Source organism: Rhizophagus irregularis, chromosome 16 (genome assembly GCF_026210795.1).
Source record: "Rhizophagus irregularis chromosome 16, complete sequence".
NCBI lineage: Eukaryota > Fungi > Glomeromycota > Glomeromycetes > Glomerales > Glomeraceae > Rhizophagus > Rhizophagus irregularis.
The window spans coordinates 3,961,593-3,983,122 of NC_089444.1; the positions used below are offsets into that span (position 1 = coordinate 3,961,593).

Below are 21,530 nucleotides of genomic sequence, written 5' to 3' on the forward strand. Positions count from 1 at the left end.
GGCGAGAAAGTTAGCGGAATGGGCGATGACATTGAAGTTGATAGCGGTCAAGAAGAATATTACAAAGACAGGTATATCACATTCATATTGTAATCAATTTAACGGAGAAATTATGAATTTTAACTTTTATAATTTATGTAGATCCCGCTGGTGGTTCCATCGACAACAGAGTACGTGAATTGGCTATGGATGAGGCAGATAGATAGGTTGAGAACAGCAAGAAATTGTGCTTGAGCAACATCGATTACAAACACTCGAGAAGCTATGGAAGCAGAATTAAATAATGAAAAAGATATTTTAACGCTTGCCACAATTGGTGCTTCACAAAATAATAGCGTTAAACCAGAACTAACTCTTAATCTTGCATCAAAACGTCGCGCGGCATTTATGGCCCTAGCTGAAGATGAGGAATTTGACGATTAATAAGGTATTGAATCAAAACGTAAATGTCGCCTTTGAAATATAGAGAGCCGAAGAAAGGAAAAAGAAAATTAGTTAAGAATTTAATAGTGGCAACTATATCAACGGAATGTTAAATAGGAAGAATTAGATGAGGTAAGTTTCATATGTGGTTCAAAATTTTCTTCCTTTTTTTAAAAAAATCTTTGTTTTTATTAACATAAATAATAATTATTTCACAACAGAATGTTCTTAGCAAAAAGTTACAGCCATTTGTAAATAAAAAAAATTGTTGAATATCTCGGCGTACAAGAAGATGAATTATTCTCTTTTGTTATTGATCATTTATGTAGTAATAAAAAGCCAGCTGAAGACTTAATCAAAGAAATGATGATGGTATGTTGATTACTATTTGCACTAAATATCAAAGAGTAATTAATAAGCCAAATCATTGATTTTTTATATTCTTTGATTCATATACAGACTTTAGATGAGGAATCCGAGCTATTTGTAAAGAAAGAAATTATGGCGTATGTTAATTTTTGAAACGGAAAGTAAGACAAGAAAAATATAAAATGAAGATACAGCTTTTGAAAGGTTTTTAGAATGGGCTAGATAATTCGAAGTAATTCGAAGCAGTGGTACCATATAACACGTAGCCGGAGTTTTTTACGTATAGTATTGTCTATCGGATTCTTTTTATTAAAATGTGATATTCAAAAAATTAAAAATTAAATATAATGAAAATTCATAATGTTATTCTTTTATCAGTGGCAAATTGTTAAAATAATTACTTAAGAGATCTATTTATATTTATTTATTTATTTTTTTTATTCTATCATTTTAATGTTATCATTGTTATCATTTCTTAATATCCCCTAGTAAATTATATAAAGATATAATGCAGAAAATCTCAAGAACAATAATTACCTTACAAGCTTATTATCAGTATCGTAAAAACTCAAATATTACATTAACTATACTAATAATCTAGTCAAACTGAAATTCACTTTGAATTCGTTGTTATCACGTTTAGATAATTGAGTAAATATTTCACATATATTTTAGTAGAAATAACGATAGTTTTTAACTGTTGATATTTCACATATATTTTAGTAGAAATAACATAACTTGATTTTTACTTTGGCGTGATTATGCTATCTTTCTCATATGAAATGCAAAGCACGTGCTAAGACGTCATACTCGAAAAATTTGGAATATAAAGTCTAAAAACATTTATGTTTTTATTAAAAAGTATGATAACCGCAGTAATTACAGTGATATTGCTAATTTGAATGCACGATTGACTAGTCGATTTCAAGTCACAGTATTAAGAGAATAATTTTCTTTTTCTCCTCTTCACTTTCTTTATCCTCATTTTCATATTCTTTCATGAAAGCGAGAGATTGTTCGGTATATAGATAATGGATTTTACATATTGTACTAATTGTAGTATATATATATATATAATATTTATTGCAGTTCATCAATTTTAATTATTAATATAATTATTTTATAAATTTTTTAAATACTAGTAATTAAATTCTTTTTGGACAGTAATAATAAAGTAATAGGAATAAAATATAATTAATTTTTAATAGTAATAGAAAATTAACTATTATTCATAATTATAAGTTAAATTGAAATACTAATTAAACTAACCTTTGTAAAACGTAATTTCTGAAAAACTCCGTGAAAATGATACATTTATGAGAAAATAATTTAAGTAACTTGGATAATTTTCATGTTTGAGGCTATAAACTCCGTGAATATGATACATTTACGGAAATAACATGGAATAAAAAAACACGGAAAAACAGGAATAAGTAAATTATTATATATTTATATTACCCTGTATAAGTTTAAGTGTATTGTAACGAATGTAACGACTGTAACATGTTACGTGTAGCATGTCATGTCTCCGTAGTACGGATTGTTATCTTAAAATAGATCGGTTTAACCGGTGATCATGACAATAGGAATGTATCGTGTTAAAATTGTTCTATTTTTTATGCTGTGTTACCTCGCTCCCATTGTTTTACGCTAAATTAAGACATAAACTTTATTTCATGAATATCCTTCCATTCCCTTGCAATACTGTTCTGCTTCACTAGAGTCGTCTCACAAATGGTAATGGTTTCATATCTCCAGGTACAATAGATGAGGAATAATATGTCAAAATGTCAGCAAATTGGCTTATTTATTGCACCATTTTGCATCCAATGATCATAGAGTAATACACCAAAATGTCAAAATTTTCTGCCAGCAGTGATATCATAATTTTATCACCAAAATTATGATAAATTTTAATAAATTTAATAAATTTAATATTTTATTACTATATGTTTAAGTTCATGCTTATGCTTTAATTGCTTCCAAAATTTATTTGTACAAGGCAATGGACGTTTTACAACTCCTTTGATACCAAATGCATGTGCAATACCAAATACTAGGTTTCAAATTACTTTTAAAGATAACAATTAATTTTTCCATTTAAATTACTAATTAACTACTAATTACTAACTATTAATGAACTAATTCAAATTTCTATAATATATTTTCACAGTTTTTATAGTTAAAATTAATGTATTATACTAATGAAAGCTTCTGTAAAAAAAATTCTTTGCGGATAAAAAAAATGAAGACCGTGTGATATTGATCACCACGTTTTTTTACATGTTAATAAAGCAACGCAGATCAGTTTTTGAAATACAAATTTGGTAGTATAGTAATAGAAATGCTTTTTTTTTGAAACACATTTGATTATAATTTTTTTTTTGAAACATGTTTGATAAAAAGAAAAGTTATTAATAGTTAATAAATAAATTTAGATTATAATGATGAGAAATATATATAAATGTTCTGTTGTTCTGCTGTAATCTCTCAAGTAAAAAAATTATCAATTATCATTATCATTTTTCAAGTCTATCTCCCAAATAAAAAATTTATCAATTATCATTATCATTTTTCAAGTCTCTTAGTAAAAATGTTCAATTCAAAGATGTTGATCACCTTTGTCTGTTTATTATCCATCTGTTGCTTTTTTGCTTCATCTCAAAACGTACTATCTTCTTCTCAAAATATTTCATCATCTCAAACTACATCCCTTCAAGATATATCAACCCAAGATATATCATTTATTTATGAAGAACCAATTAATGGGTTAAAATTATATAATACTTACTCCTATAGTTTAGATGGTTCTTTGATAATTTGGATGGCCTTTGAAGATAAAGATCCAGCATGCATGTTACCTTATTTACATTTACGATTGATGGATAAAACAGGAAAAATAGAATATATGGATTTTAATTACACTCTTCCTGTGGAAGCAATTTGTCCCATTAATATGGATATTTTATCCTTAACTGATAATCATGTAATGATAGTTTATGTTAAATCAAACAATGGTGTTAAGGGAAAATATGGCATAATAATTAATTACAGGAATGAGTCTATAAAGTAAGTTTGAATGATGGAAATTCTCATTAATGAAAGTCAATAATAGTGATTTAATAATAACATTTTTTTAGTGAAATATATTTAGGAAATGCTAATGGATTTGTTGAACGTAGCATAGTACCATATAAAGGGTTTATTAGTATTGAAAAACCAGATAAAGAAGGAATAGCAGCATGGCATTGGTTTAGCAATCCGTAAGTATTTTTATGAATGACAATTAGTTTTTTTTTTTTGAAAATATTTTATTGTTTAGTCAATTAACTTTTTCACCTTATTTTAGAGATATTATAACAGGAGAAGTAGTGGGACATAAAAATGGTGAATTTCATGCACCAAATCTATTATCATATACCTTAGTTGATAGTTTAAATTTTTTATTAATAGATGGAGGGTTTGGTTTTATATATATTTTAAAATATAATGAAGCAAAAGGATCAGATCCAAATCTTCAATACTGGAGAGTATATGTATCTTTTCTAAGAGAAGGTACAGATTCCCCCACAATACCTTATCTGGTTTACCAAACCACTAAAAGATTAAATAATATAACAATTAATTCATGTACTGTGACTTATAATGCCGAAGGATATGTATGTATTATGGCATTAAATAATACAGTCATAAATAAGAAGAATAGTAAATCCCGGACTGAGATAAATTACTATCAGTTGAGATTTTTATCAACTGGGGCCTTAGAACAATTAAATAGAATTTCTAATCCAACAAATAGTAATACGGACATTGATTTTGAAATTTTATATTATGGAGGATTTCTTATGGAGCATATTCACAGTACAATGGATTTTTATCTTTTAGATGATAATGGTAATTATACGCAATTATGGGAATCTTTTGGACCAGAGTTCTTTCATTTTAATACATTTCATATAAATAATACTATTGTTGGAATAAAGAATCAGAATAACAATAAACTAGAGTTTTTATTAAAATCTATACCAAGATTAAATAATCGAAGTAAGCTTTTCTTTCTTTACATTCTATAAAAAAATTTTCTAGTTTTTATTCCAAAGAAACTCAAATACAGGGTCATTTTTCTGAAAAATTTTTTATAGGGTATATATATATATATTTATTTAATATTTTCTTTTTAATATCTGTAGGTACTGAATATGGTTGTCCTGTAATTGAAACAACAAAGCCAGCTATTAATGAAGTTGTTGATCCTTTGATTAAAGAAATAATGATCAAATATACCATTCCAGTAAAGTTATCTACTGCGAATGTTTCAATATTTCAACAAAGTGATGATCCCAGTAAACCAGATCTATTAAGACAAACATTTTCGGGAGATCATAAACTATGTACTGTTGGAAGTGACAACTATACAGTGCATATCCCAATTTTCGAAAGTACATTTAGTCAACCAAACTCCTCCTATTATGTGTTGGTTGATAATAATTTTGTCATCTCTCAAGAGAGAGATGAACCTTTAATAGGAATTATCAAAAAGAATATTTGGACATTTTCAACAGGTAATATATACATCTTTTTTTTAAAATTTTTAAATAATCGAATTGAAAAATTTATATTCTATCTGTCTGTTACTTTATTTATTAGAACCACTTAATACGCCAGTACAACATTCAAATTCAGTTACTGGATTACTTCGGTTAAATGAAGAAGGAAGTTTGAAATTTCTCCAAACAAATCATTCAGTATTTTTTAAGAGTATGATTCGAGAATTTTCTAAAACAATTCCAGTAACTGAACAGAGGATATCGACAAGTGGTATATGGAAATATGACACTACTTCTCCAAAAAAAATATTATTAACATTTAAAATAAATGAAGCTAAAGATGATCATATAATTGAACCAAACTCCCAAACAATATTTGAAATTTTAAGAACCTTGATCAAACAAAAAAGGTTTACTGCACTTTCATCTAATGAATATACATCTTTAATTGATGAAAGTGCACCATTTATAATGACCCGTAAGTGTGTTCATTAAATATTTTTGACATTTGTATTTGATTAATATTTTATTAAATTTTAATTCTATTACTTTACAGGAAATTATTTTGAAGAATATCGTTCATTGATTATAATATTTATAGTAGGTTTAGTTGTATTAATAATATTATATATTTTGGCTCGTCTAAAAAATCCTGAGGCAAAAAACTCTGTAATATTTGATACCTGGTTTATAATACAAGATTTTGCTGTGGATTTAGCATTTGTATTATTAAAAGTTAATAATACACCACATTTAAAAATCCCAACGTAAGAAATTCATTAATGTTATTTTATTTATATTATTTTGAAGATTAATTTAATTGATTACTAATTTTCTTATTTATTATTATTTAGTATGATATTCTTTATTTTACCTATTGTAATAAATATTTTATTTGCCATAAATATTTTTGTATCTGAAATGGCAACAAATCCTTTGTTCTCTAAATGGATTAAAGAGTCTCTGGCATTATCATCAATGTGCACATTATTTTCAGCCATTGATATACAAATATTAAGCACTTTATCATCGGATTTATTTGGCCTTAAAATATTTTCGATTCCTTTGACTCAAAGATCAAAAAAAATAATGCTTTGGGGTAGTATCATAAACATCTTTATTGAAGATGTACCTCAAATCATTATCCAAGGGCTATATTACAATAGTGTGATAACATATGATCTTATTCCATCACTTGCGATTGCATCTGGTGGATTAGTTATATTAAATAAATTAATTTTAAGATCATATCATGCGTTGATAAGATGGAATCATCGACGCGATAAAATTGAAGAATATAATAAAAATCGACGTTTATCCGCCGCTTCCATAAGATCCATAAGGTCAAATGTTGGGAATTAAAACAGAGAAAAAAAGACCTTGCCTCTACTAATTAGACAAAAAAAAATATAGGGATTGTACACCGCAAAAATATCTTTCGCTAGTTATTATTATTACTGGTTTTAAAAGTAGCATTAAATCAGAAGTATGAAGTGTCAATTCATAGAATGATATGAATACTAGTAATGAACATTATTTTGTAAATAGATTGTAAATATTTCAATTTTTTAAGTATTATTAATCTAATAAAATACTTTAGACTGCGCCGTCTGCCATAACTGATAAGAATTGTATTCTTTTTTTTCGTTTCTCAAAAAAATTTTTTTTTTTTTAGCATCGTTTGGATGAATACAAACAAAATGATTGATTTTCTTTAATTTCTCTGACTCTCAATTTCTCAAATGTCAACAAAATGCTGTTGTAGCCCACTCTGAATTTAATTTGCGATTTTCCATCCTTCTGGTAAATTTGAGCCATAAGTTCAAGGCGATAATCAAATACTAAATATGTCTCCAAATTTGGTTTGGGATATGATCACATTTTGGAAATTGTACATTCAAATCGAAAATTTCAATTTGAAATTGAAATTCTAACTTGAACGTAATTGCGTATGGGTTACAATATTTTAAAAATGCCCAGGTTACGTGTTGAATGCGTGTGATGTAGAAAATCGTAATTCAATAATGACCGTCAGTTATTTCTCCGTGACGGATAAATTAAAGTGGCGTAACTAATTTTATATACATCGGGAAATTTTTTGGGGGGGATAAATATCGATAATTATCACTTTATCGATAATTATCACATTTTATCGTACTAAATAAATCGATAATTAACGTATTATGATGATCATCGATAAACAACTGGAAAAATATAACAATATTTAACATTAATGATATTTATTGATAATTATCTGAAAGATATTTAATCGTATTAAGTGTTAAAAATTTTATCGATGAATTTCTATAAGATATTTAACATTAATGATATTTATTGACAATAATCTGAAAAATAAATAATGATATTATTAAGTGTTAAAAGATTTTATCAATAAATTTCTGTAAGTTATTTAATGTTAATGATATTTATTGATAATTATCTGAAAGATAAATAATGATATTAAATTTTATCAATAAATTTCTGTAGTGATAATTTATCAATCCTGTATAGATTTGCGTTATGTAACATGATATTTTAAATTAATTAAAAATAAGTACGAGGTTATTTAATAATCACGTGTATTATATCATGTGACACGACTTTCCGTTAGTTAAACTACTAAGACCGTAAGACGTGACGATAAGTTTATTTTTTTAAACTTTTTTTTTAGTTTAATTAACCATTTTCTTATACTCTTCTACCCTTCTTTTTCCTTTCTCCTCTCACACTTTCCCTTCACCCACTTCACCCTTTTTTACGCTTTCTTTTTTCTTTTTTCTTCTTTTTCACCTTTCGTTTCATTTCATTTTTTTCCATTTTTTTCATTTTCCCCTTCATTTTATCTCGTTTATTTCATTATTGTCATTTATTTCTTTTTTCTTGTTCATTTTTTTTATTTTGCATTTTTTTTACTCATTTTTGGTTATTTATTTCCTTTTTTATCTCTTTCCGTTTTTCCGTCTTTCTAGCCACCTTTATTTTAAATGATACCGTCTTTCCCTTTCCCCTTTTTCATTCTTTCCTTTTTCCTATTTCCTCTATTTTTCCCTTTTCCTTTTTTTGTTTTACCTTTCTCTCCCTCTCTATCGTCTTTCTTCTCTTTCACACTTCTCTTTCACTTAAATTAAACGCTTTTCACAACATGAAAAAAATTATAAATTTGGTCACGTTTTTGTTTTGGTAGATCTCTTGTGAAAAATGTTTTTCGTCTATAGTACTAATCTTTTTTTTTAGGTTTTGTCTCATTTTGACCTTCGGATGCCTGGGAACTTGTTTCTTTTTAGATGGTCAAAAAACACGTTAAAATTCAGTAGGAAAGGAAGGGGAGAATGTATTCATTGATGAAATATTTTCTGGATTTCATTTTTGGATTTAGCTCAGGATTTAGGTAAAAGTTCATTTCTTTTACTTTTTTTAGTTCTTTCAGGTCAGACGTTAGTGAATTTTTTTTTAAATATTTATTTTAACGAAACTTCTTGTAGGTTCTAGTTTCAACTTTTGGCGTTAGACTGGTAAGTCTCAAAGTTGTAACTTTGAAACTTAATTTTTTTATTTTTATATAATGAGAAACGTCAACTCACGTTTTTCTTTATTTTTGTAGGTTGTGGACTTTTGATTGAATGGGAAAGTGAAAACAGTAATTTTCGCAATACCTATTACAGGACTTGATTTATTTTATTTTATTAGAAAGAAACGCTTTCTAACGCATCTTACATTTTCAGATATGGTAAATTCCATAATTTACAAGATTTGCTAATATATTTTTTTATTTGAAACGTTTTCTAACGTTTTTCCTTTTTCATTTTTGTAGGTGTTTGGATTTCATTGGGTACTGGCTGATATGATCAGTTTCGAAGGTACTATTCGAAACTTTTTTTAAATTTATCTCTTTTAGCAAACTTTAATTAATGTTTATTTTTATTTTATAGACTCTTAATTGCTTTTTGGATGGAAAGTTTTATTTTTTGTCTTTTATTATTAATGAAACATTACTCTGTTTTTATTTGGCTTTAGACGATAGGTTTGGATGGGAGTTTATTGTAGAATTTTTGATTTTTTTAGTCTTTTTTTCTTTCATATTATTAAGTACTAATAAAATGATGTATTTGCTAAATAAAAGTGATTAGTGACATTATAGTTAAAAATCAATATATCATATAATTATCAAATGAATATATTTTGATATTTATTGTTTAAGGTTATAGTCCGATAATTATTTGTTTGGTTAAATATCAATGATTATCATTTAAGTTTAAATATGATAATTTATCACTGTTTATCCCTATCGATATTACTCAACGAGTCCGATTAATATCGATGTATGTCATGTGACCTTTTCATCGACATATCCCCTAGAAAAATTTCCCGATGAAGTCATTAAATAGTGACAAAAAAAATTTTCTGGAAAAACTCCTAAAAAATCAGACCATGTGATAAGCGTAGGATAATATCTGCCAGTTAATAGGCAATGAAAACTACTATTTTTTAAACTCATTTTTTTGCACACATGACTTCATACAATTCTGGATAAATATAATTATCTTAATAATATCTTAATAATAGAATTAAAATAATAAAAGCCAGGTATTATCTGAGTGATACGAAAAGGTATTGCTGTATTGGCATCCCTACAGACCTATTCAATTTATAAAACACTCACCACTCGCTCACACATAAGAATAATTATCAGATGTTGATAATCTATTGGATATATTATTAACTGACATACACTTCATCAATATGATATTTATTATATTCATATATTAGACTAGTTTAGATCTTTTGGAATTATGAGTAATGACTGCAAAAACGTAGGTGGCATGATATTTTCAACAAGATTAATAATATTTTTTGTTAGTTTTACAATGTCTTTGTGAATTTTCTTTGATTTATTATTGGTGGTGGTGGTTGTGTTGTTTCTGCTAGTAGTGGTAGAAGTAGTGGCAGTGGTGGTGGTACTGCTTGTGCTGTTGTTGCTAGTAGTGGTAATGGTGGCACTGATCATGGTGATGTTATTTTTTAATTTTATATTTTATTAATTTAGAATTAATTCCTCCTCCAAATTCTGAACTTTGGAACTAAATTCTTTTAATTTATTAAAGGTCTCAAAGTCAACAACATCATCAATCTGATTTTGGCGAACAGATATCAGATCATTTTCACATCTTAAACTAGCACATTCTGATGAATCCTTATATAACTTAAAATCATCATCATTCAATTTTCTTGTATTCCCCTGGGTAAATAATGTCTCTCTTAATGTTCTGGAAATTGTAGGCTTTATATTATTATTAAGAAAAGAAATAATTAGTTACATTCAATTTAATTGTTTGATACTATTACATTAATCCATTTTTAAAAATATATTATGTTTTTGAATAATACTACTTGTCTATAAATAACTCGGACTTCAAAGTATTACTCTCCACACTGAGAAGATATAGGATACAAAGCTCCATGTATCTTCCCATAAATAGATTTTTAAAAATGATGTTAAAAACAATTAATTAAAAAAATATATATACCGTAAAGTTTGTTTGTTGCTGTTATCTCTAACAACAACTCTAGCAACTTGTGCACTTCTTGTTGTGCTTGGACTTACGAATTGTTATGATCTTGATAAGCAGCTCATTGTCATAAATTATAAAAATGTGAGAAAAGAAAAATCAAGAGGTATTTATAAGATTGATGATCAAACCACAAATTTTGCCTTATACAATATCGTTATTATCATATTAAATCAAACTAATCCATGTGATGATCTGATAATTAAGATTAACTAAGCCATACATATCTAAGCCTTATTTGTTATAATGTAAGCCTTTAGCTTGATTATTCATTATGGGGCTTAAAAAAAGTTGGGTATCGGAAAAACCCATAAAGGTATTGAGTATTGTGATCAAAGCCACAAATTTTACGATAGTATTTAGTAAAACTAAATTCATGTGATGATCTAGATTTAATAAGCCATAATATATAAGCCTTATTTGTAATTAATGTAAGCCTTTAGCTTGACTATTTTAAGAATTTTCATATGGCTTAAAAAAAGTGAAATATATAATGATTGTGTAATTTAAGTAGTTTGTGTAATTACAGTTTGTTCAAATTTTTTTAATACGAACTTTTTTAACTTTTTTTGTAATTATACTACATAATTATGACACTGTACATGTAATTATTTGCTTAACAATTTCATTATTTATTATACAAGAATTATAAAATAAGACAGTTTACTAAAATAAATAGTGAGAAAAAAGAAACATTCCTTAGTAAATGATAAAACATTTTGTTTTTTTAAACATATCAAAGATATGATGATATCATGATTAATTCGTGATTCGTGTAATAACCGGAGAAAATTACTATGCTAAATCGGGGTAAATTTTTGTAGATCAAATAGTCTATATGAAAAATTGGCATTTTTGACGCATTTATTAAAGGATCACTAGTCATAGTTACACAACCAATTTATTAATTGTTATAATCATCATGACGTAACATTATCTAATTTCTACTTTATCGATGTTTTGATGAATATTTCTAACGACTTTAGTTTGAGGGAAAGGCTGATTCCAAGCTAACTTGAACTTGCGATTTCAATAATGGCAAATTTTAGATTTTACAATTTTTTATAATATTTTTATATATTCTTTTACCAAACAGTTTTTTATATTATTATTTCATGTTATTTTATTATTTCTTTATAAATTTATTTATTTTTATTATGAACTCGGTCCCCTTCTAACGTACCAAAGACATTTCTGCCATTTTTGGCGATGTTGTGCTGAATAACGAGATATCCAGCCTTGAATAGTTTGTAGTTTTGGTATTTCTTCTTCATCCAACTCTCTTTCTTCAACTTTATTTCTGAGATTTTCTAGCATATTAGTAGCGGTAAATCTTTTACTTTTATCAACATCCCCTTCCAAAAAATATTCTTCTAAAGTTTCCATACTCTTTTAGATATACGTTTTCCACCTCCTTTTTTACCATATTTTTGCTTGCTTTTGAACGCCCATCCAGACTCCAAGGGAAACTCATAAGTAGAATTCCTATTGAACAGTAAGTCTCTAATTGGCAAATAACTAATACGTGTTCAGAATAAGTATACTTACCATATAATATTTTGATTTTCTTGATTTTCGGAAATATCTTTTTCCAAACAAATAGTAATTAGCATTTTGTTTCAATATTTTTTTTTTTATAAATTCTTTTCTTACCATCTTGTATCATTTCTGTTTCATTAGCCAAGCCAAGTTCTAATTCCTTAACCAACCCATCTCTTTTAGCGGTGTTGATGACATTAATATTTCGTTTTTTCAATTCAAATAATAATCGTTCTCTTGTTAATCTTTTAGGATCAATACCTAAATCGGAGACAAAATGTGGGATAGATAATATTCACAAAAGCTGAAGAGGTAACGCACCTGAAATATTTGGCATAGCAATCACCCATTCATTTTTGGGAGTCGTATGAGTTGATGACGTAGGTTCTGGAATCTCAATTTTTTTTTTCTGCAAATTAGATATCTGTGCCGGTGAAAAATTTGTCTATTCTCCAACATTAGGAATCTCTCGACCAAGAATATAACCCGCCATTGATCCTTCTCCCGGCCAAGTCCATTCAAATAAATTAGAATTACCAGGAAGAGTATTCTTGGCTCTCTTATTTTGGTCTAAAGTAAGTCAGAAAGATAAAATATTCTTTGATTATTTTGTTTGATTTAATCTCACCTTTTGTTCGATTTGGTTCTAAATGTGCAACAGACGTTCTGCAAATATCTCTAATTGCTGTTTCAATATCAGCACCTTCCATTATATCTAATCCAAGTCGTACTTGACGTTTGATTGCATGGGTAATCTAAAATGTTGACACTTATTATATAGGTAAATGGCAGATCACTTATTTTATTTTATTTTATTAGTACCTGTGCATGATGACTGTCAATGGTCGTTTTTGCTTTACCTGCCTCTAAGAATATCCATTTCTTTACATTTATTTGATACCATTCTAACCAATTTCCCAAAATCATCATTAGGTCAGCATTATGATAATGAGGACCATTATCTGAAATAATTGTGATCCACTTTGGCTTATTTTCCAGTGATTCAATGACAGCATGGAGGGATGAAGCTGTAAACCAAGAGTCCTGACGCGTATCCATTGACCAATGATCGTAAGCATGAATATCAAGTTCTTGATGTCTGGACTTTTTTGTATACATAAGAATTGTATGTAAAGTTCAACCTTTCTTTCCAAAAAATTCTGCTTTTGTTTCTCTGGCACTTTTTGGAAGTATTTTCATTTTGTAATCAACTACTAATACAGCGCCATTCTCATCCAAATCCAGTAGATTAGCATTAAATTGGGCATTCAAATAAACTTTACGGACTTGATGTGCAAGATAATATAACAAATGGTTTTGATATTCATCAAGATCTTCGTGTAAATCTGTTGATAGCTGATTTTTAAGACGATTAAAAAAGGTAAATAATTTGGCACATTCTTGAGATGCATGTGTATGTTGTTCTGTACAAACTCCAAATGCCCATAGTAAACAATAACTAATACAAGGATTATGCTCTGTTATTCCTTTATTATTAACAATCAGATTTTTTTCATAATCTCGCTTCAAAAATCATTGTAACTGTTCCAATTCATCAAGAAATTCTTTCTAAAAAAAAAATAAATGATATGTTTAAGCAAATTATCTTTAAAAACAAGAATTTTATTAGCTAAGTACCTTTTTTACGCTGTCTATAAACTTATTTTCAATAAGCTTTCTAATATCAACAAATATTTCATATCCATACCGGCTACAAGTTGAACAAAGTCTGCCTAGATCTTCTCGATATATATATTCATTTCCTTGTAATTTTGTCATAAAGGTTGTACGATGAATTCCGTTAGGAAATTTGGCATGAAATTTTTCCCAGAGGGCTTGTTTGGTATCACGAAGGTATTTTATTGGTGCACCAGTTTTACTATCTGTTTTATATGAACTTATAACTACATGTGCTTTGTCATTGATAAATTTTTCAAATTCTTGCAATTTTTCACTAGGTAGCTTTTCACGCGTAAAAGAAGGTTTTTTCATTGAAGAACCACCAGGCCCATTAAGATGACAGTGTATACGTGCCTTTGATATCAAATCATTTGAAACCTAGTAATATAGAATAATTTAGAAAAACAATTATAAGGTTAGAAATCAACTACTTTATTAATTAATACCGATAATTGCTTTTGAAGTTCTTCATATTTGAAATCATTTGCTATAATAGATACTGTAGTATCCTTTGTTTTCCATCATCTCCTTTTTTATTGGTTGTTAGGCTTTCTTGAAAGCAATTCCAAAATGTGTTGGATACGTCATAAAAGTTTACTGGTTGTGACATCAAAAAGCCAAATTCGTATAGCTGTTTCAATACATTTTTTTCAATATTATGATTCAATGATCTCGTCCAAAATTCATACTATAATAATTATATACAATAATTAGAATTTTTTTTTTTTTTTACAGATGAACTATTATTTATATTTACCTTTGAATCCTGTTTTGAAAAAGGTGTTACATCATGACATCCTATATTGCGAAGCATTATTCTCCATGCATTTAGTTCACGTTCGCTAAATTTATGATCTAAAGGATATAATTGTTTTAGATTACTATGCAATTCAATTATCGTTCCCTGCTCCTTCCACTTGTTTAGAAACTTGCGCCAATCAACATTACTAATAGTTCATCGCTTGAGATGATAAGAATAAACTTCTTCCATAAGCACATCATTATTCCAATCGCTCAATGAACAAGAAGGAATTTTTAGAGTCTGAATCAATCGTTGTGTTATAGTGTTTTCAATTCCAAATAGCATTCTTCCAGTAAATGTTTTTAATTTGGCAACTTTTGTTCCTTGTTCGCTAAAAATTCTTTCCCATACAAGATTAGGTGTGCTTGCACAATATATTTTTTCAACTTCCATTTTGTATATTATTGTTACTTTACATACATCTTCAAATTCTTGAAGAAATAAACAACGCTCCTTTGCCAAATAAAACAAAAAACTTGATATAAATCCAACTCCAGCATATCCCCATTGATCATTTTCAGATCTCGCAATCCCAAATACAAAAACGCGTACCAGCTCAAGATTAACAAAATATGGACGAAATAAAACTCCTTCTAATAATTTTTTACAAATATCTGGCTTGTCAAAGCCCATTATCATAGGACCTGAAAATCTGGTTTTAGTATGAAACATTTGTTGATAAACTGTAGATATCGCGTTGGAACTAGAAATACTCGGCTCAGTAGTATAAAAAGATCCACAAGTGCAAATGTACCCTGGCTGTTCAAAATGTTCCCTATTACCTTTCACCACTGTTAAAATAAAGTCATGTCCACTTAAATGGGTTACTACTTTCATATGCAGACGAATAGGAACCAGAAATTCCATTTCTTGATTGCAAACTATCCACCATTCATACGAAAAAGGTCCGAAGTGTAATTCTGAATCAATAGTTCCCACAGAAACTAACTAAGGAAACATCATAATTTTTATCTTTTGTCATATTTGTAGAGTAATAACAAGTAACGCGAAAGAGTTTACATGGTTGTATTGGGTAACGCGAGAGAGATCTAACGGTTTTCTGTTTATTATATAAAACGATATATGTTCTTATCTCCGATCGACACTAATTAAATCACATGATTTTCTCTGATTGTTACACGAATCACGAATTAAGTTTGGAAGTAAATTTATTTTTATTTTGCGATTTTTACGTTAATTTTGATTAAAAAATTAAAAGCAAATTCTACTGTACAGCGCTGTATGCATAATTACTTATGATCGGTAAATCAGTATCGTATTTTTATTGCTTCAAGTAAATAATAAATTTTGAGTAAACTTGTTATCTTTGTACATCGGATGATCAGAACTCAGTCAAACATCAGGGGTATCAAAGTCCATATTTGCAAATATATAATATCAGTAAATACAATACATAAAATAAACTAGATGCAAGAATATATTGGCAGTTGAACCATAGTCTCTAGAGTTAAACTATCAATAATGACCAGCCCTATAAAAATTTTTTAGAAAATTGATCACATGTCTGAGTTCTTCTAGAGTAAAAAACTAGAAAAATAATTATATTTTTATTTTAACGTTATTGTTTAATTCATAGTTTCAGAATGCTTTGATGTTAAATTTAAACGAATCAGGTAAAATAATTTATTTGAAGTAATTTATTATTTTATTAATAATGAATGGTTTTCTTGTCTAATTTTATTCAATAAAATTAATCGGTTTTTTCGAAAATAGTCAGAGTATTATTTAATAAATTTAAGTTAGTATTTAAAAATTTTATTAACTCAGGTTTAATATTATTCTTAGCGGAAATTTTATGGTAGGTTCTTGAGATTCGAGACATTTAAAGATTTTTTCCTAGAAATATTCCGTCTGTTGAAACAAGTAATATTTTAATTTAGGTAAACGCGGTAAGATAATATTATTTATTAATTAAAGCTTTAATTTGTCAACTGCAAACGATCTGCAGAAAATGGGAATCTGGCGTGACGTCAAATAAAAGTAAAAAATTATGTGAAAAAATTATTGTAAAAAACAAATTATTTGAAACTTTGGGATGAGTATTATTATGTAAAAAAATATGAAAAAATTACTAATGATCGACATAAATTTGCATAAATGAATTTTTTACAGTAGACTCACGGATCACGAATTAAAATAACAGTTAACGATAATTACTTTTTAAAGAATATGAAATGAAATTGGAATTTTGACCGTTCTTTATGTTGAATTCAGTTACATAGGCCTAATACAGTAGCATCTTCACTTAAATACTTCAAATATTATAAATACTTTAATATGAAAATTAAATGTAATCATAGAACAAAGAAAAATTATCATATCCCTTTAACTTATTCAAATTCATAATATACTACGGATTTCCTTTATTATAGTTATAAAGAATAAGAGAGTGGTAATTAACGATATTACACATAGTGAAAAGTGCCTTAGATCTATTCCGACAAAATATCTTCACGCGATTGTGACCTGAATATCATTAAAATTATAGAAAAGCCTGATTGCCGACGGAATCAGATGGACAATAGTGTTTCTGACCTTATTACTTTAACTAAAAAATGATTAAGCTCGTTTCATATCATATGAAAAAATATACCTAACCGAGATTAGATCGGTCCATCACATTTATTTGTCATCAATAACGCTGTGTGTCTTGCTACATTTAAAGCTTTTCGATTCTTTATACGAACGGATCAAATTGTTAATTGCCGATTAGGAAATAAAGTTAAATTATTCATATCAAGAGAGGGAAATAATGAAAGTGGAGAAATGTATCATATCTTTTCGGTTCATCACCATGCTGTTTTTACATCACTATACAAACATTATTAACAGTACACTTTAATACATCTATTTATTAAAATTTAATACATCAGGAAATTTTTTTAGAGGAAAAATATCGATAATTATCACTTCATCGATATTTATCACATTTTATTATACCGAATAAATCGATAATTAACACATATTGATAAATAACTAGGAATATATAATGATATTTAACTATAACATATTTTATCTGAAAAAATCATAAGGTTAATTACCAATAATTTGTGATGTAATAATTATTGATAATAATCTTTGTAATCTCATGGTTAATTTCTGATAATTTGTAATATTGATAATTTATTGATAATATTTAGTTGGATTTTATAATTAAAAAAAAAATATTAAAAGTAAGTTACGAAAAAGAGGTAACGGTTCTTTATTTAACAATCACGTGTATCATATCATGTGACACAACATCTCGTTGGTTAAACTACTAGTAAGACGCAAACTTTTTTTTTAACTAAACATTTTTTACGCCCTTTCCCATTTCCCTTCCCCTCTCACCTGTTTCTCTTTCGCACCACTTTATCCTTTTTTATACTTTTCTTTTTCTTTCGTTTTCACCATTTGTTTCATTTCATTTTTTTCCATTTTTTTCATTTTGGCTCTCCTCTGTTTTTCCCTTCCCTTTTTTCGTTCCGTTTAGTCCCCTCTCCCTCTTCCTCTCTTTCATTCTTCTCTTTCAACCTTCCCTTTAATTTAAACACTTTTCTTAAAAAATTATAAATTTTTTTTTGTTACGTTTTCATTTCAGCGGTTTCCTTGTAGAAATGTAAGTAAATTTTTGGGATTTTAAACTTATTTTTTTCGCATTTAGTACTAATCTTCCTTTTTTTTATAGATTTTATCTTCATTTCAGCTTTCAGACGTTTGGGAATTCGCGTTTCTGTTTAGAAGGCCAAAAAATGTGTTGAAATTCGGCATTTTTTTCTTTGGAATTTTTCTTTTTTTTTTAGACGATTTTCTGGATTTATTTGGACGCGTGAGTCTCTTCGGTTTTTTGACTCAGGATTTTGGTAAGACACTAATTTTTTTATTAATTTTTTTTATTTTTAACGAACTTTACTAAAAGTTCTTTTTTAGGCGGTTCTTCGGCTCTTCAACAAGGAGATTTTGGTAAGACTATTATGATGATATTTTTTCTTTCTTTATTTCTTTAACAAAAGTTAACATTCATTTTTTCTTCTTTCTTTAGGCGTTTCTTTCGGTCTTGAAAAGGAGATTAGTGTGTTTAATTTTTTTTCGACTTGGGATTTTGGTAGGCTAATTATTATTACATGTACAGTGTCATAATTATGTAGTATAATTACAAAAAAAGTTAAAAAAGTTCGTATTAAAAAAATTTGAACAAACTGTAGTAATTACACAAACTACTTAAATTACACAATCATTATATATTTCACTTTTTTTAAGCCATATGAAAATTCTTAAAATAGTCAAGCTAAAGGCTTACATTAATTACAAATAAGGCTTATATATTATGGCTTATTAAATCTAGATCATCACATGAATTTAGTTTTACTAAATACTATCGTAAAATTTGTGGCTTTGATCACAATACTCAATACCTTTATGGGTTTTTCCGATACCCAACTTTTTTTAAGCCCCATAATGAATAATCAAGCTAAAGGCTTACATTATAACAAATAAGGCTTAGATATGTATGGCTTAGTTAATCTTAATTATCAGATCATCACATGGATTAGTTTGATTTAATATGATAATAACGATATTGTATAAGGCAAAATTTGTGGTTTGATCATCAATCTTATAAATACCTCTTGATTTTTCTTTTCTCACATTTTTATAATTTATGACAATGAGCTGCTTATCAAGATCATAACAATTCGTAAGTCCAAGCACAACAAGAAGTGCACAAGTTGCTAGAGTTGTTGTTAGAGATAACAGCAACAAACAAACTTTACGGTATATATATTTTTTTAATTAATTGTTTTTAACATCATTTTTAAAAATCTATTTATGGGAAGATACATGGAGCTTTGTATCCTATATCTTCTCGGTGTGGAGAGTAATACTTTGAAGTCCGAGTTATTTATAGACAAGTAGTATTATTCAAAAACATAATATATTTTTAAAAATGGATTAATGTAATAGTATCAAACAATTAAATTGAATGTAACTAATTATTTCTTTTCTTAATAATAATATAAAGCCTACAATTTCCAGAACATTAAGAGAGACATTATTTACCCAGGGGAATACAAGAAAATTGAATGATGATGATTTTAAGTTATATAAGGATTCATCAGAATGTGCTAGTTTAAGATGTGAAAATGATCTGATATCTGTTCGCCAAAATCAGATTGATGATGTTGTTGACTTTGAGACCTTTAATAAATTAAAAGAATTTAGTTCCAAAGTTCAGAATTTGGAGGAGGAATTAATTCTAAATTAATAAAATATAAAATTAAAAAATAACATCACCATGATCAGTGCCACCATTACCACTACTAGCAACAACAGCACAAGCAGTACCACCACCACTGCCACTACTTCTACCACTACTAGCAGAAACAACACAACCACCACCACCAATAATAAATCAAAGAAAATTCACAAAGACATTGTAAAACTAACAAAAAATATTATTAATCTTGTTGAAAATATCATGCCACCTACGTTTTTGCAGTCATTACTCATAATTCCAAAAGATCTAAACTAGTCTAATATATGAATATAATAAATATCATATTGATGAAGTGTATGTCAGTTAATAATATATCCAATAGATTATCAACATCTGATAATTATTCTTATGTGTGAGCGAGTGGTGAGTGTTTTATAAATTGAATAGGTCTGTAGGGATGCCAATACAGCAATACCTTTTCGTATCACTCAGATAATACCTGGCTTTTATTATTTTAATTCTATTATTAAGATATTATTAAGATAATTATATTTATCCAGAATTGTATGAAGTCATGTGTGCAAAAAAATGAGTTTAAAAAATAGTAGTTTTCATTGCCTATTAACTGGCAGATATTATCCTACGCTTATCACATGGTCTGATTTTTTAGGAGTTTTTCCAGAAAATTTTTTTTGTCACTATTTAATGACTTCATCGGGAAATTTTTCTAGGGGATATGTCGATGAAAAGGTCACATGACATACATCGATATTAATCGGACTCGTTGAGTAATATCGATAGGGATAAACAGTGATAAATTATCATATTTAAACTTAAATGATAATCATTGATATTTAACCAAACAAATAATTATCGGACTATAACCTTAAACAATAAATATCAAAATATATTCATTTGATAATTATATGATATATTGATTTTTAACTATAATGTCACTAATCACTTTTATTTAGCAAATACATCATTTTATTAGTACTTAATAATATGAAAGAAAAAAAGACTAAAAAAATCAAAAATTCTACAATAAACTCCCATCCAAACCTATCGTCTAAAGCCAAATAAAAACAGAGTAATGTTTCATTAATAATAAAAGACAAAAAATAAAACTTTCCATCCAAAAAGCAATTAAGAGTCTATAAAATAAAAATAAACATTAATTAAAGTTTGCTAAAAGAGATAAATTTAAAAAAAGTTTCGAATAGTACCTTCGAAACTGATCATATCAGCCAGTACCCAATGAAATCCAAACACCTACAAAAATGAAAAAGGAAAAACGTTAGAAAACGTTTCAAATAAAAAAATATATTAGCAAATCTTGTAAATTATGGAATTTACCATATCTGAAAATGTAAGATGCGTTAGAAAGC

General features: G+C 27.5%; 8 protein-coding genes across 8 annotated transcripts; 4 read left to right on the forward strand and 4 right to left on the reverse strand.

Annotated features, from left to right (window-relative positions):
- Positions 1-18: 18 nt before the first annotated feature.
- Positions 19-423, forward strand: OCT59_008545 (uncharacterized protein; the record flags this gene model as incomplete). The annotated part of the gene is made up of 3 exons (XM_066142554.1): positions 19-71; positions 142-170; positions 236-423. The coding sequence occupies 3 exons, from the start codon at positions 19-21 to the stop codon at positions 421-423; spliced, it is 270 nt and encodes an 89-aa protein (XP_065999425.1).
- A 2,962-nt stretch (positions 424-3,385) lies between these two features.
- Positions 3,386-6,701, forward strand: OCT59_008546 (uncharacterized protein; the record flags this gene model as incomplete). Its single annotated transcript, XM_066142555.1, has 7 exons — positions 3,386-3,861; positions 3,933-4,055; positions 4,142-4,836; positions 4,983-5,354; positions 5,440-5,817; positions 5,896-6,106; positions 6,194-6,701. The coding sequence occupies 7 exons, from the start codon at positions 3,386-3,388 to the stop codon at positions 6,699-6,701; spliced, it is 2,763 nt and encodes a 920-aa protein (XP_065999426.1).
- A 3,406-nt stretch (positions 6,702-10,107) lies between these two features.
- On the reverse strand, positions 10,108-10,344 carry OCT59_008547 (uncharacterized protein; the record flags this gene model as incomplete). Its single annotated transcript, XM_066142556.1, has 1 exon — positions 10,108-10,344. One exon carries the CDS (start codon positions 10,342-10,344, stop codon positions 10,108-10,110), a length of 237 nt encoding a protein of 78 aa, XP_065999427.1.
- A 1,717-nt stretch (positions 10,345-12,061) lies between these two features.
- Positions 12,062-12,292, reverse strand: OCT59_008548 (uncharacterized protein; the record flags this gene model as incomplete). The annotated part of the gene is made up of 1 exon (XM_066142557.1): positions 12,062-12,292. One exon carries the CDS (start codon positions 12,290-12,292, stop codon positions 12,062-12,064), a length of 231 nt encoding a protein of 76 aa, XP_065999428.1.
- A 158-nt stretch (positions 12,293-12,450) lies between these two features.
- OCT59_008549 (uncharacterized protein) lies at positions 12,451-14,939 on the reverse strand (the record flags this gene model as incomplete). Its single annotated transcript, XM_066142558.1, has 11 exons — positions 12,451-12,491; positions 12,560-12,706; positions 12,767-12,832; positions 12,920-13,015; positions 13,074-13,200; positions 13,268-13,473; positions 13,588-13,969; positions 14,084-14,503; positions 14,572-14,634; positions 14,709-14,813; positions 14,883-14,939. 11 exons carry the CDS (start codon positions 14,937-14,939, stop codon positions 12,451-12,453), a joined length of 1,710 nt encoding a protein of 569 aa, XP_065999429.1.
- Positions 14,940-15,080: 141 nt separating this feature from the next.
- Positions 15,081-15,794, reverse strand: OCT59_008550 (uncharacterized protein; the record flags this gene model as incomplete). Its single annotated transcript, XM_066142559.1, has 1 exon — positions 15,081-15,794. The coding sequence occupies one exon, from the start codon at positions 15,792-15,794 to the stop codon at positions 15,081-15,083; it is 714 nt and encodes a 237-aa protein (XP_065999430.1).
- A 3,697-nt stretch (positions 15,795-19,491) lies between these two features.
- On the forward strand, positions 19,492-20,190 carry OCT59_008551 (uncharacterized protein; the record flags this gene model as incomplete). Its single annotated transcript, XM_066142560.1, has 3 exons — positions 19,492-19,527; positions 19,683-19,700; positions 19,948-20,190. The coding sequence occupies 3 exons, from the start codon at positions 19,492-19,494 to the stop codon at positions 20,188-20,190; spliced, it is 297 nt and encodes a 98-aa protein (XP_065999431.1).
- Positions 20,191-20,220: 30 nt separating this feature from the next.
- OCT59_008552 (uncharacterized protein) lies at positions 20,221-20,457 on the forward strand (the record flags this gene model as incomplete). Its single annotated transcript, XM_066142561.1, has 1 exon — positions 20,221-20,457. The coding sequence occupies one exon, from the start codon at positions 20,221-20,223 to the stop codon at positions 20,455-20,457; it is 237 nt and encodes a 78-aa protein (XP_065999432.1).
- Between the last annotated feature and the right edge of the window lie 1,073 nt (positions 20,458-21,530).